Below are 13,167 nucleotides of genomic sequence, written 5' to 3'. Positions count from 1 at the left end.
TCAATAAGGTAGCTTGCCTTACTGATCCCTCCCTTCTTCCACTCCCTATATGCTTTCTGCTTTTTCTTAATTACCTCTCTAAGATGCTTGCTCATCCAGCTTGGTCTACAACTCCTGCCTATGAATTTTTTCCCCTTTCTTGGGATGCAGGCTTCCGATAGCTTCTGCAGCTTTAATTTAAAATAATCCCAGGCCTCCTCTACCTTTAAACCCATAAATTCTTCAGTCCAATCCACTTCCCTAACTAATTTCCTTAATTTTTGAAAGTCAGCCCTTTTGAAATCAAAAACCTTAGTTGCAGATTTATTTTTGTTAATCCTTCCATTCAGTTTGAACTGAATTAGCTCGTGATCACTTGAGCCAAGATTATCCCCTACAACCATTTCCTCTATGAGGTCCTCATTACTCACCAAGACCAAATCTAAAATAGCATCCCCTCTAGTCGGTTCAGCAACTACTTGCTGAAGGAATCCATCAGCTATCGCATCTAGGAAAATCTGAGCCCTATTATTATTACTAGCACTCGTCCTCCAGTCTATATCTGGGAAGTTAAAGTCTCCCATGATCACACAGTTTCCATTAGTATTTACTTTATTAAAAACATTAAAAAGGGCTCTATCCATATCCAAATTAGATCCCGGCGGTCTATAGCACACCCCAAGCACTATCCCAGGGGAGGCTCTAATAGTTTTCTTCCCCAATTTAATTTTTGCCCAGACAGACTCAGTCATATCCATTTCATCGCTTCTTATTTCTTTACATTCTATCTCATCATTGATATACAGTGCTACTCCACCACCTTTACCTTTATTTCGGTCTTTCCTAAACAGCACATACCCTTCAATACCTGTAGCCCAGTCATGACTACTATTCCACCAGGTCTCTGTTATACCTATAATATCTGGTTTCACTTCCTGCACCAGTAACTCTAGTTCCTCCATTTTGTTACCTAGGCTCCTTGCATTAGTGTACAAACATCTTAATTTTTGCTGTTTAGCCTCACTCACATTCTGTACCCTATTAGGCACGGTTATTTTACTACCAGTATAACCTATTAGACTTGTATCTACACTGCCCTTCCTCCTACCTACAGCTGTATCCACTCTTACTTCACTTGTATGGCTTGATAAGAATTAGTGCTCTTACGCTGCACTAACTAGCGATTATTGCCCTGTTTAGCTAAACCTTAATATGGTTATTTAACTTTTTTCAAAATAATTGTATGTAACCTGAAAGTATCAAAAAACTACTTTTAAAATATTTAAGTTAAATCAACTAAAAACTATTTTGTTGAAAGGAGCTAAAGATCTTCCAAACAAATATCCTAAAGTGCTCAACATATACCCAGCTTCTCCCTGAACTCAAGTTTATGATACACCATTTATGACACACAGGAAGCTAATGTCATGAAATTTACACTTTAACCAAGTCTGTTACTAGAATATTGTCATGTTCAGAAGGACATACTGCCATTATGTGTTTATGTTTTAAAAAGACACTCTTTTGTACCACTTTGTATGGAGAGATTAGCATAAATCCACTGTAGCAAGGCAGCAGAATGTCCAAATGCCAGTGCAACTTTGTATCAGTGTGTCTGAAAAAACTTACCCTTAAAAAAATTACAGTAGTTATGACAAGGGGGGCAGGAGAGAGAAAAATCACTCCGTTCAACAGAAGCTGCTCTTTTAAACAAAATTCTAAATATGGTTTTGATTTTAATCTTAACATTAAAAACAAACTAATGTTTAAAGGAATATTCAAGATAATCATTTAAATTAGTCACATACACTAAACCTAGATTATTAAACGTTTTAAATCTAGTTTACTCCTTCACTGATGCTATTGACTCTACATTTCACTCAGCTTGGACACTGACGCTAGATTGGTTAATTTCACTTCCTGGTTCTTGCGGATAATGCTGGTTCTGGTTCTCACACACAATGCTGTCCTGTGGGCTCACACTCAAGCCAGGAAATGTTTAAATAAAGTGTCAACTGATTTTTTTTTTTTTTAAAATCAAGAAATTTCTATTCACATCTGGCTTCAGCATAATTTAAACAAACTAGATTTTGGGCCAAAAATAACAGAATCACTTTAAACAGAGCTTTCTCCGCGAAATGAACAGCAAATTGACCATATAATTAAGAAAAATTATTTCTCCGTACCTCTTATCTGCTAGATCTGTTTTATTTCCCACTAGCATAATGATGACATCACTGCCCCTTTCCGTTCTGACATCATCAATCCATTTTGTGGTTTGCTGGAATGAGTTTACATCTAGTAAGGAAGAGTGGACAAAGATGAGTGTCACTGTAAAATGTTCTTCCCAGATCACTGCCAATACAGCCATAAATCTTGACTAAAAGCCTCACATTCTCTGGTAATTGGTACATTAGGGCTATGTAGAATCAATGGATGCAATCCTGACCCCAATGAAGTCAATGGGAGTTTTGTTATTTATTTCAGTGGGTCTTGGATTTTACCCTTTGGCTTTAAATGCACCTGTAATTGAACTTCATCTATCCAATTATAAATGGACTTTTAGTATCAGGGTGCACATTATGAAGAGTTTTTTATTATTACTTTTAAAGAACTGTTATTTTACTTTATTGAACTAAGGGCTTGTCTACACTACAAAACTGAGTCAACGTACAGCCACCGCAGTAGTTAAAGTGGAGGTTCACATTCACACCACGCTCCTTCTGTCAGTGGTGCTCATCCCTCACCAGGAGTTTCCACAGACTGAAGTAGGGCATTGTGAGGCACTGACCGCTGGAGCCCCACAGCCCTGGTGCTGACAGCTCAGGTTGTCAATGTTAGGGTGGTGAGGGCTCTGGCTGTCAGCCCCGCACGGGGCTGGGAGCCAACAGGTGATGTAAGTAACGCAGTGTCTACACAGACACTGCGTCGCCCTACTACATCAACATAAGTGCTATGGCTCTCACAGAGGTGGAGTTAAGTCAATTTAGTTGGCAACTTACATCGGCGGGGGCTCCACTGTAGTGTAGACACTTACACCAGGCTGTAGTTGAGCCTATTTTATATACGGAATGGGGGCATAACAACTTTGCTATTTAATCTGTACTACTCATGATTTGAAAAATACTGAATATGCGCATTGGTAAGAGGGCCCTACTGTTTCAAGGCTTTTAAAAAGCGTTTAATAGCAATTATACACTGTGTTGCTTACTCATTTTGTGATCACTAGTTTTAGCTTTGTTCTCCTAGGAATATTTGGCTTATATAATTACTAGCCACCCTTGTTGGGTTGATCACTGACCTCAAAAGAAGTTCAGAACTGTTTACATACAAACATACAAAAAAGGATCCTTTGGCTCTTTTCTAACTAAAAGCCCCTTCCAGATTCCAGCAGCTTTAGAAGAATAGGTAATGAACATCTAAGCTGCAAAACAAGATTCTAGGAAATAGGCATTAACAAATGAATATACAATAACCTTGTTTGCAAAGCTGTGTTCCTAACAATAATATCAACTGCAGTACCATTCAATTTAACAGTTAACATACAAAACCTACGATCACCGAGATGCCAAAGTATCTGCCTACACTTAAATAAGGAGATCTCTGTGGTAACTGTTGGCTTTGTAATGGTACAGTGAAATACTGTAAGTCTTCGATGGTTAAGACTTGCCAGCAACTTAATGGCATAAAGCTTTGCTTTAGTACTTAGCAATAATCACGAGGTCAGAAGAGAAGTCCAAAATTCACAACTATCGTGCAATTTTAGCTCAATTTAAAATGTTTATTTATAACAATTAAATAAGTTTACAAGGGAAGCCCTTATTCTTGCTATAATCTACTAGAGTATTTATGAATAAAAGGAGAAGCCCTGTTTGGATTTGGGTAGAATCAGACTATTTAATCCAGTCACTACTGATTTAAAATGGAAAAATCTTCTGAAGGTTTAATTCTCCTTTAACAAAATTATTGCTCTTTAAAAATTAAAAGCCAATAAATGAGGGTTGTTCTGGCCTTTTAAACCAGTCTTCAGGGTGGAGGTGAAAAAGCACTAACATTTTAGTCCTCAAAAGTGTATATACCTTATTATGAAATGAAAGACTACATTATTAAAAGGCTAAATCCTTAGTCATGGAGCTTTAAATACCAGAAAATGAAAGTGACCGATTAAGGTAAAAAGGTGGCATGCCCTTCCCCAGCCCACACCCAGATTTTGGGGACAATGGAATGAAGCAAGCTGCAGTTCTCAAACGGCCTCAATGGGAAAGCTCTAATTTGGAAATTCAAAGATATGCAAGCAAGTGATTCAGGTGTTTGAGACCAAGTCAAAGATGGAGATGGTACCCAAAAGAAGAGCAGATGAGACTAGGCCAGCCAGTGCTCAGGGCTTTGGGACAAACCATGTGATAGGAAAGGGTCATAAATGTATTCTTTCAGCAAGGGAGATTCATAAGTCCATTTATACATTACTACAAACAGCTGTGATCAGAAGTGTCTGGTTTCAAAAACTTGACGACAGTAAAAGGAAACACTGTTCATGCCAGTATGAAGAACAACCACATGAGTGTGATAGGACATGCAGAGCTAGGCTAGAGAACGACAGAGCAGAGTATCAGAAATGCAGAATTCCCCCCACTCACTTGTGATATCATAAACAACAACTGCAACAGTGGAGTCACGAATGTAGCTAGGAATCAAGCTCCTGAACCGCTCTTGACCTGCTGTGTCCCATAATTGCAACCGTACCTAACAAAATCAGTCAAACAAGCAAGAAAAATAAGAAAAGGTCAAACCCAGTGCAATATACCTACTTGTGATATCGTAAACTACTACAGCAGCAGCAGAGTCACGGATGTAACTGGGAATGAGGCTACGGAAACGTTCCTGACCCGCAGTATCCCACAGCTGCAACCTGATCTGTGGGATGGGAGAAAATTAAAAAAAAAAAAAAAAAAAAAGCCAAACTGCCACTAAAAATAAAGAGTAAATTTTATTTTATTGGCTTTTTAAAAAGCTAAATAAAAATATAACTCATGCAGGAGATTGTTTGGGACTGGGAGCAGTAGCGAACTGCCTCTCCTTGTGGCAACCTCCCACCCCCAGTGGTATCTAAGGCCATCTCTACACTTACAGCTCTGCAGCGGCACAGCTGCGCCTTTGCAATGTGTGTGGTTAAGATGCTCTATGTCAACGGGAGAGAACTCTCCCATCAGCATAAAAATACCACCCCCATGATTGGCATAAGCTATATCGGCGGGAAAAGCTCTTCTGCTGACACAGCGCTGTGCACACTAGTGCTTGTGTCGGTGTAATTTATGTTGCTCCGGGGTAGAATATTCACTCCCGAGCAACATAAATTTTGCCGACATAGGCGGTAGCGTACACATAGCCTAAAGGTAGTGTGTTCTTTACCTAAACTGATCTAGAAAGGAGTCCAGAGGAATCTATATTTCACACTCACTTCCCACCTCTTCGTATTTCAAAAGCCCCTTCCCACTTCTAGAGGGCGGGCAATAGGATGGCTGAGTTTTCCAGCCAGAGAGGGCAAGCAGGAAACCTGAGGCAAGTGCCAATCTGCACATCCACCCACAGAAGGCATTCATGCTCTGCTGTCATTCTTCCTGGGGCCCAAATGCGTCACTACCACAGAGACCTGTATGACAAGGGGGTTGGAAGAATCACATTTAAGACCACTTCTAAATGCAAGTCTTCCAGCTGCTGCCAAGCCACTGGAGTGGCTAACATCATGCTTTTTCAAAGAGGATGAATGCTAGTCATTCAGCTGCATGTAAGGTTTAGCCATAATGCAAAGTAACTGAGATAAACACTGATGACAAGGATGAAATTCTCTTACCACTTCAATTCTGAAAGAAAATACAAGATGCTCTATAAACCAGCATACATCTATATAAAAACATCTAAGGGCCTGAACTGCTTTAGAAAAAGCATGCTAATTTGTCAGATCACTTAAAATGCAATCACATCTATTGTGCGTTTATCCAATACCATCAGCTTGTGCAGAGTTATGCAATTTATGTTCTACAAATATATACCCCATTTATTAAGGATGTGAGCTAATTTTGGACCATGGCGTTCATTTCTGTGGAACACTGGCTTAATTTCAGAGACAGTACTGTTCTAAACAGAGTAAACATGCATATATTTATGAGTTATACATATTCTATTTAAAATGACATGTTAAACCCTGCTGAGTTACAGGCTGGCAGTTCTAGTCATGATCCAATTTATATTCAGCCCCCAGCCACATATTAAGAACTTTTGGGGGTGCCCCTTTTCCAAAACCCCATCTAACAGCAGACTCTTTAAAACCTTCCCCCAGCCATGCACTTTTCCTCCTTTACTCCCCACATTCTGCATCACATTGACCATTCAAATCAAGAATGACTGAACATGGCCTCTTTCAAAACTTGTGAAAAACCTCAAGAGGCAAACACTCATTTCCCTACATTGCCTCCACAGCACAGCCTAGAAGCAAGGGACCAAGCCTGAGTCAAACACTGATCTTCTGCCTGGTAGCAGGATGGTTTACTTCTAGACCTCCAGGCCACTTCAGAACTCTGAAGCATGCTCACATTATGACAGATTACAAAAATAATACCAAGAATAACAGATTCTTTCCAAGCGACTACAGAAAATCATGCAAAATCTTACTCACTGTTCGATCCTCCAGGTACATGGTTTTCGATAAAAAGTCAATGCCAATTGTTGCCTGTAAAAAAATGTCAGATTTCAATTAAAAAAAGAAACAGGTGTTATCTGTTTCTCTCAAGGGTATTCAATAATTGTCATGCCAGACTAGAACTGGTACAAGCTGATCGGAGGGCCATACTTATGGGATAGCGCTTTCCTTCAGTGGGATTTGAAAGCAAGATACAGGTTAGGCTTTTTCCACTTTAAGCCTCAAGACTCTTAAGTACATACCTAAATAAGGTGAAAGATATTGGCAAAATTAGTGCCTATTAGTAGCATAAGATTACAGCATAAAAAGGGCACGTTTTTAATTAAGTTAACCAGTTTGTACACAACTTCGGTCATTTATTCCACAGACACGTATACAGCAGCAGGGTTTTCTTTGTGCCTTTAGACATTACTGGAGCATAGCAACAGAAATCCTGACACCATCTTAACCAAAATGTGGGGGAAAGGGAGGAACAGTGTTAAAACCCAGCCCTTGTAGCACTGATCCAAAGTCTTCATTCTCTTGGTGATGCTGTATTGAATATTTACTGCAGGATTGGGAAACTCAGTACTGCAGCTTTGTGTATTGCAGGTGTATGACTGACCTGGGACTGGGGCTACTAACACTACCATGGCTTTAACAGAGTGACCCTTTATATTGCAGTGCCATTAAATGGTATCAATGAAGCCAGGAAGACAAGCTGAGTCCCAGCAACCTGGTATCAACTGAAACAAAACCATTAAGGGTCTAGTCTTCCTCAAGTTACGGTAAGAAAGCTTGATCCTAAAAGTCAAGGGAACCCTTATCCCAAAAATGCTTCTGCACCACAAGATCCTTTTTATTGTAGGCATTCTACCATCTCTTTGCCACGCTTCCCAATAGGTTGGGGGACAATCTAGTGGGTGGTATTCATGCAACCAGCCAGCTGCAAAAGGAAACTGACTAGCATTGCATGATCCAACTCAGTTTCCCTCTGCTGCTAGCTGCAGTGTTTGATGCACAAGACTTTTCCTGACTAGAGAAAGCCAGTGTCTTGGGAGGAAGCCAGAGGAAGGTATATGAAAGTGACTAGGTTGATTTCCCAAATGCTGATGACCCAAAAGCATTTCCATCATCAAGAACTGGGAAGGATCCCAAAGTTTAGAGGTGAACAGATGAAATATACCAGCGGTTCTCAAACTGTGGGTTGGGACCCCAAAGTGGATCATGACGCCATTTTAATGGGGTTGCCAGGGCTCGTGTTAGACCGCCTGGGGCCCAGGGCCAAAGCCCGAGCCCCACCGCCTGGGGCCCAGACTTCAGCTATAGCCAGGGGCAGTGGGGCTCAGGTTACAGGCCTCACGCCCAAGGATGAAACCCTTGGGCTTCAGCTTTGGCCCCGCAGTCCGGGGTGGTGGGGCTTGGGTGGGCTCACGCTTCAGTCCCCTCTCCTGGGGGTCATGTGTTATTTTTGTTGTCAGAAGAGGGTCGCAGTGCAATGAAGTTTGAGAATCCCTAACATATACATATTGGGGGACTCAGTCGACTGGTACATTGAAACATTTCCCTTCCACTGCTAAACAAGCTACAAGGTTTTGATAAAGCTACATTAAAGTTTGCCTCAAGAAAGTTTCCATTCTCCCTGATATCTTATGGATTTCCTTGTTCAATTAAACAATATTTAATAGATAAAAGCCTTAAGATCTTGCACCACACACAACCCTGGGTCACACCAAAAATTCCAACTGTCCAGTTGGAACCACAGTAAAAACACCATCCTGGTGACTAACAGAGTTTTTACAACGGGTTTAGTAAAAAGGAGGCTGAGCTCAAACAGAAGACTGTCCCAGCTGCTTTGTGCAAGAGCTTCCTGTACAACAGCAGCTCAAGTGAGTCTGATTTGCAATTACGCATGATAGTTTCCATCTTCATTAAAGCAGGTCAGAAGCAACATAACTCTCTCTGCATCCCAGATTGAGTGGTCTCCCATTAGCCTGGCACTGTATCTTCAGTATCTCCTACTCAACGGATAAGAAATAACATTACGCTGTGTAGATCTTAAGTATGAAAATTTGATATTGACACACTGAGCAGAGTCAGAGGAGCCAAATTTGGACAGCCGCACAATTCTAGCCATATTATAATAATAATAATAATAAAAAAATAAGTGAAGTGAGAGCAGAGGGCAAGGCAAGAAAACAGGCAGTCTAGGGATAGGTCTACATTTGTGGCAGCGTGTAGCATACCGACACCCAGCTAGCATGGGTATAAACAGCAGGGGATATGGTGAGGCACTGCATAGGTGAGTAAAGACACGCCTGAACCCTGCGGGTACGTACCCTATCTGCCAAAACAGTGCCTCCCACGTCTACACTGCTGTTTTTAGCAGTGTAGTATTCCGCTTCCTCCTCTGCCCATCGCAGGGAAAGATTCTGGCAGCAGGGAAAGGGTCTGGCGGGGCAGCTGCCGGAGCCTTTCCCTTCGGCCTCCCCTTGACAGAGTTTTTCACTGCCATGGGTAGCTACATGCGAGTAGCCACAGCGAGTCTGGACGCAATCTGTCTTTCTCTGCGGCATGTAGTTACACGTACCCTACTCGCCGCCGCAAGTGCAGACAAGGCCTAGGAGTCTAAACTTTTAAATACAATAAAACTTAAATCAAAGAAAGGACACAGGAGCTGGGCATCTGTTCAAGTTCCTGACAGGAGGAAGACAGGAATTGCAAGCTGGCTCTGGTTCTGTCCCCAGCTGCACAGAGATGGGAAAACCTGAAGTGCGGATTAGCGGACTTGAAGTAAGAAGGATGCTATAAGCCTATTAAAGTTTACTGTCAGATACAAGAATAAGTGGGCATGAAATTAAGCTAAAGTAGAGTAAGAATTAGGGAAGTTTGGGTACCATTTCTTCACACATACAGTTGTTAATATGTGGAACCAACAGAAGCAAGTAGTTACAGGTTCTGTAGGCAAGAGATACATTGTGAGGCACAACTGCAAATTTAAAGGAGGCAGGTGGACCTAAATGGAACAAAGTGCTCCATCCACTGCAAGTATCTGTCTAGATCTTTATATGGCCCCCTCACCATAGTATCCAAGTATTTATCCTCAAAACCCTTGTGAGATGGGCATAACAACACTGCCCTATTTTATAGATTGGGAATAGACAGAAGACAAGTGACTTGCCCAAGGTAAGAGAGGGAGTTTGTGGCAGAGCAGGAATTGAGCCTGGATCTCCTGAGTCCCAAGCAAGTACCTTTACCACAAGACCATCCTCCCTCCATTTTTACAGCTTACAGAATCATAGATTTTAAAGCCAGAAGGGGTCATTACAATCCTCTAGTTTGCTCTCTTGCATAACGGAGACAAGGGGGTGAACTAATGTCTTTTATTGGGCCAACTTCTACTGGTGAGAGAGACAAGCTTTCAAACTACACAGAGGACTTCTTCATGTCTGGGAAATGTATTCAGAGTGTCACAGCTAAATACAAATTGGTACAGATTACTTAGCGAAAGTAGTTAACACACTCTAAGAGACCATTCAAAGTACAGTAGCCCGTTAACACCTCTACAGTCATAGGATAAAAAAGGGGGGTTAGTGGGTTAGATTGTTGTAATCAGCCATAAATCCAGTGTCTTTATTGAGACCATGATTTTTAGTGACTAGCAAATTTCTGAATTTAAATTCCCAGCTTGTCCTTTGGAGATGTTGTGCAGGTTTCCTTTGAGGATGAGGACTGAGAAGTCAGCTATGGAGTGATCATTTTGTGACAAGTGTTGCCCATGGGGGTATGGCATGTTTGCCTTTTATCATTTTTCTGTATGAGCTTGTGCATAATAGTCAGAGAACTTTCACTCAGTAATTGTTGCATCAAGCCCATATCTTGTGGTTGAGCTACCGCATGTGTTTTTAGAAAGGCCATATACAGAGAGAGCATGAAAACAGAAGAGCAAGTGGTCAGTAAGTTGCTACTCAGCTGTTTAAAAGTGTGGCAGGTAATTTGGGGCCTCTGTCCTTGCTGGCCTTTCCTTGCTCTCCAGCACTGCATAATATCTACAATGCAGCCTCTCCCAACCCCACCTGCAGGCAAAGGGTTCCATTCCTGTTATGAACATACTTTGCCAAACGTCACATTTTATTTCTCATGAGTCCCGCACCCCGCCCCCCCAAAACACACAGCAGGGAACCCTGTGCTGATTTGTATGTCTGCACAACTGCTGCTTTCCTGAAAGTAGCTTATTAATAACCGATGAGCAACAGCAGCACGCCTCTTACTTGGCAACTTGGGAATAAAAAACCCACACAAAGCAAGGAATATTTTATCAAACACAAGCGTCCTATTTATAACTGAACCCGACAAATATGGCTCTAGTGATTGGTTGTGGAAGCTTTCAGAAATAAAGAGTGCACCCAAATTTGTCAAAAGGCACCAGAAGATAAGATCATCTGTCAACCTACCTATAGCTAAAATTAGCCAAACACAATTCAAGGTACAGTACTGGACTTTTGACAGGGCTCAGCTATTCAGAACTTGGTACTGGGCTGCAGGGAATCTGGGTTCTGGCTCTGCCATTGACTTGCTGTGCGATCCTGGTCAAGTCACTTAACCTGGTGGAACTTTATCCCCCCTTCCTGTTATGTAAACTCTGGAATAATATTTCCCAGCCTCTGAGTCATGATCATGTTTGTAAAACTAAACATCCTCAGGTGAATGGTGCCATACAAGTACAAAGCTAGGCACACATCAGTGACAGGTAAATTGAAGCTGATTATTTGATAAGCCCCCAAGATTTCTCTAACTAAGTCCCACTCATTCATTTTGCAATCAGTTTATTACATCAGACATCTTCCCATGGAGACAGCTGCATTAACATAAAGTTTGAGGGTCAAAGCTCTCCAAGTAAAACTAGGACACAGAGTCCACAGAGAAAAAAATAGAACTGAAAGAAAAAAGTACTGTTGGAAAGAGAGATGATTAAATAAAAGCACTGCTTTAACATGTCCATGTAATTACTGTGGGCAGAATCTGCAAGGATGTTTGCTCCCAGGAGAGGCTAATGTGTACTGTAGTCACCCTAGACCACAGAAGCTTTGCTAACACTGCTGATTTAATGGGAACTTGCATTTAGTTCTGTCCGACTTGCCTAGCAGCAGTGATGGGGAACTATGGAGAGACAGGAAAGAAACCATTAATAAGGAGGAAAGGCTATGACAGAATCTCCCAAAAACGCTTTTACAAGTTTAAGTGGAGAACAACTACAGTACTGGGTTTTTAAAAAATATAAATATAGAGGACTGGTCTTCAGGACAGGGACTGTCTGTTTGGAAAGTGCTTAGCATGTGATGGGTGAGATGGGACTGTAAATAAGTAACATAATGCGGATTTGTTTCAAGAAGGGGCTCTGTAACAGTGGCATTTGGTTTCATGATTAATGGCTGCCAGAGCAAACATGCTCCACTTATGAAAAAAACAACGGTTTTTGTAGCTGCCTTGCAAGATCAAGCTAGAATGTGAGAACTGGGTTCTTCCTGGCTCATGAGTCAACCAGAACATGGTTTGCTTATGTAGCCAGAATAGAATCCAGCTAACACACAGCTGTGTTGGCTCTACAGAGCTGAACAGAGTAAATAGCAGCAACCACTATTACAGCCTCCTGTTGCCAGCAGTCAGAAACCATGCTGCCAGTTCAAACCCGAGGTGGTACATGAGAGAACCATGCCTGGACCTGTCCTTAATAGTTTTATACAGTGGTGCAGTAGCCGTGTTGGTCCCAGAATATTAGAGACACAAGTTGGGGGAGGTAATAAAACTTCTGTTGGAGAGAAAGAGAGAAACAAGCTTTTGAGCTACACAGAGTTCTGCTTAGATAGCAGGAGCGAGACACACATTTTTTAAACAACAAACTACTCATTTCTCCCCTCTATGCTCCACAGACCCTCGAGTCCCACGGTGTGCTCAAGCCAGGAGTCCATTGTGGAACAGCTTTCTTCCCAGTCTTGCGCCAGCAAACATGGTTCCAAGTTTCTGGTGGTAACTCCACTCACATCAGTACGTTCCAGAGTCACTCCTGCTGTATTTCCATGACCATCACTAGAGTTACGTTAGGGGTGAATAAGGTCCATGAAGTTTTGGCAACAAGCAAGGAAGGGAATGGCAGAGCTATCCCAATAGTTGAGAACAGCCACTTCTCAAGGAGACTGGCTTTCCGCTTCAAAGCGGAGGGATCACCTGCCCATTGGTCAGCTACAATGCAAATTCCAATGTTATATGAAGAAGTCAATGGTGGGGTGGGGTGTAGTTTTATAAGTTTAAAGCTTTAAAACCAAATAAATATATTTAGGATACTGGCTGATCAGCAAACCCTCACTCACTAGAGGCAAGTAGAGGCCTCACGTGAAAAACAGTTTGACAAGATTGGGGCCCATAAAATGCTGAGATTGATTCTATTACCTGATAGGTGTTGTCAAAGCTGTCATACATGAACCTGGTGATCAAGGAGGTCTTCCCCACTAGAA

General features: G+C 41.7%; 1 protein-coding gene across 2 annotated transcripts in view; it reads right to left on the bottom strand.

Moving 5' to 3' along the window:
- RAB6A (RAB6A, member RAS oncogene family) overlaps positions 1 to 13,167 on the bottom strand; it is a 99,822-nt gene that overhangs the window by 29,927 nt on the left and 56,728 nt on the right. Inside the window, exons 2-5 of one of the 2 annotated variants that reach the window (XM_077837922.1) lie at positions 13,103 to 13,161; positions 6,653 to 6,706; positions 4,788 to 4,893; positions 2,166 to 2,277 (exon numbers count right to left, since the gene is read on the bottom strand). In XM_077837922.1, the coding sequence (XP_077694048.1) occupies positions 2,166 to 2,277; positions 4,788 to 4,893; positions 6,653 to 6,706; positions 13,103 to 13,161 (331 nt within the window). Of the gene's footprint in view, positions 1 to 2,165; positions 2,278 to 4,616; positions 4,723 to 4,787; positions 4,894 to 6,652; positions 6,707 to 13,102; positions 13,162 to 13,167 lie in introns of both variants that reach the window. The other variant, XM_077838006.1, reaches the window with a different exon arrangement.

The sequence above is a fragment of the Eretmochelys imbricata genome, chromosome 1 (assembly GCF_965152235.1).
Source record: "Eretmochelys imbricata isolate rEreImb1 chromosome 1, rEreImb1.hap1, whole genome shotgun sequence".
NCBI lineage: Eukaryota > Metazoa > Chordata > Testudines > Cheloniidae > Eretmochelys > Eretmochelys imbricata.
Note: the sequence above shows the minus strand (reverse complement) of the source record. Positions and strands in the feature narration are given on the sequence as shown.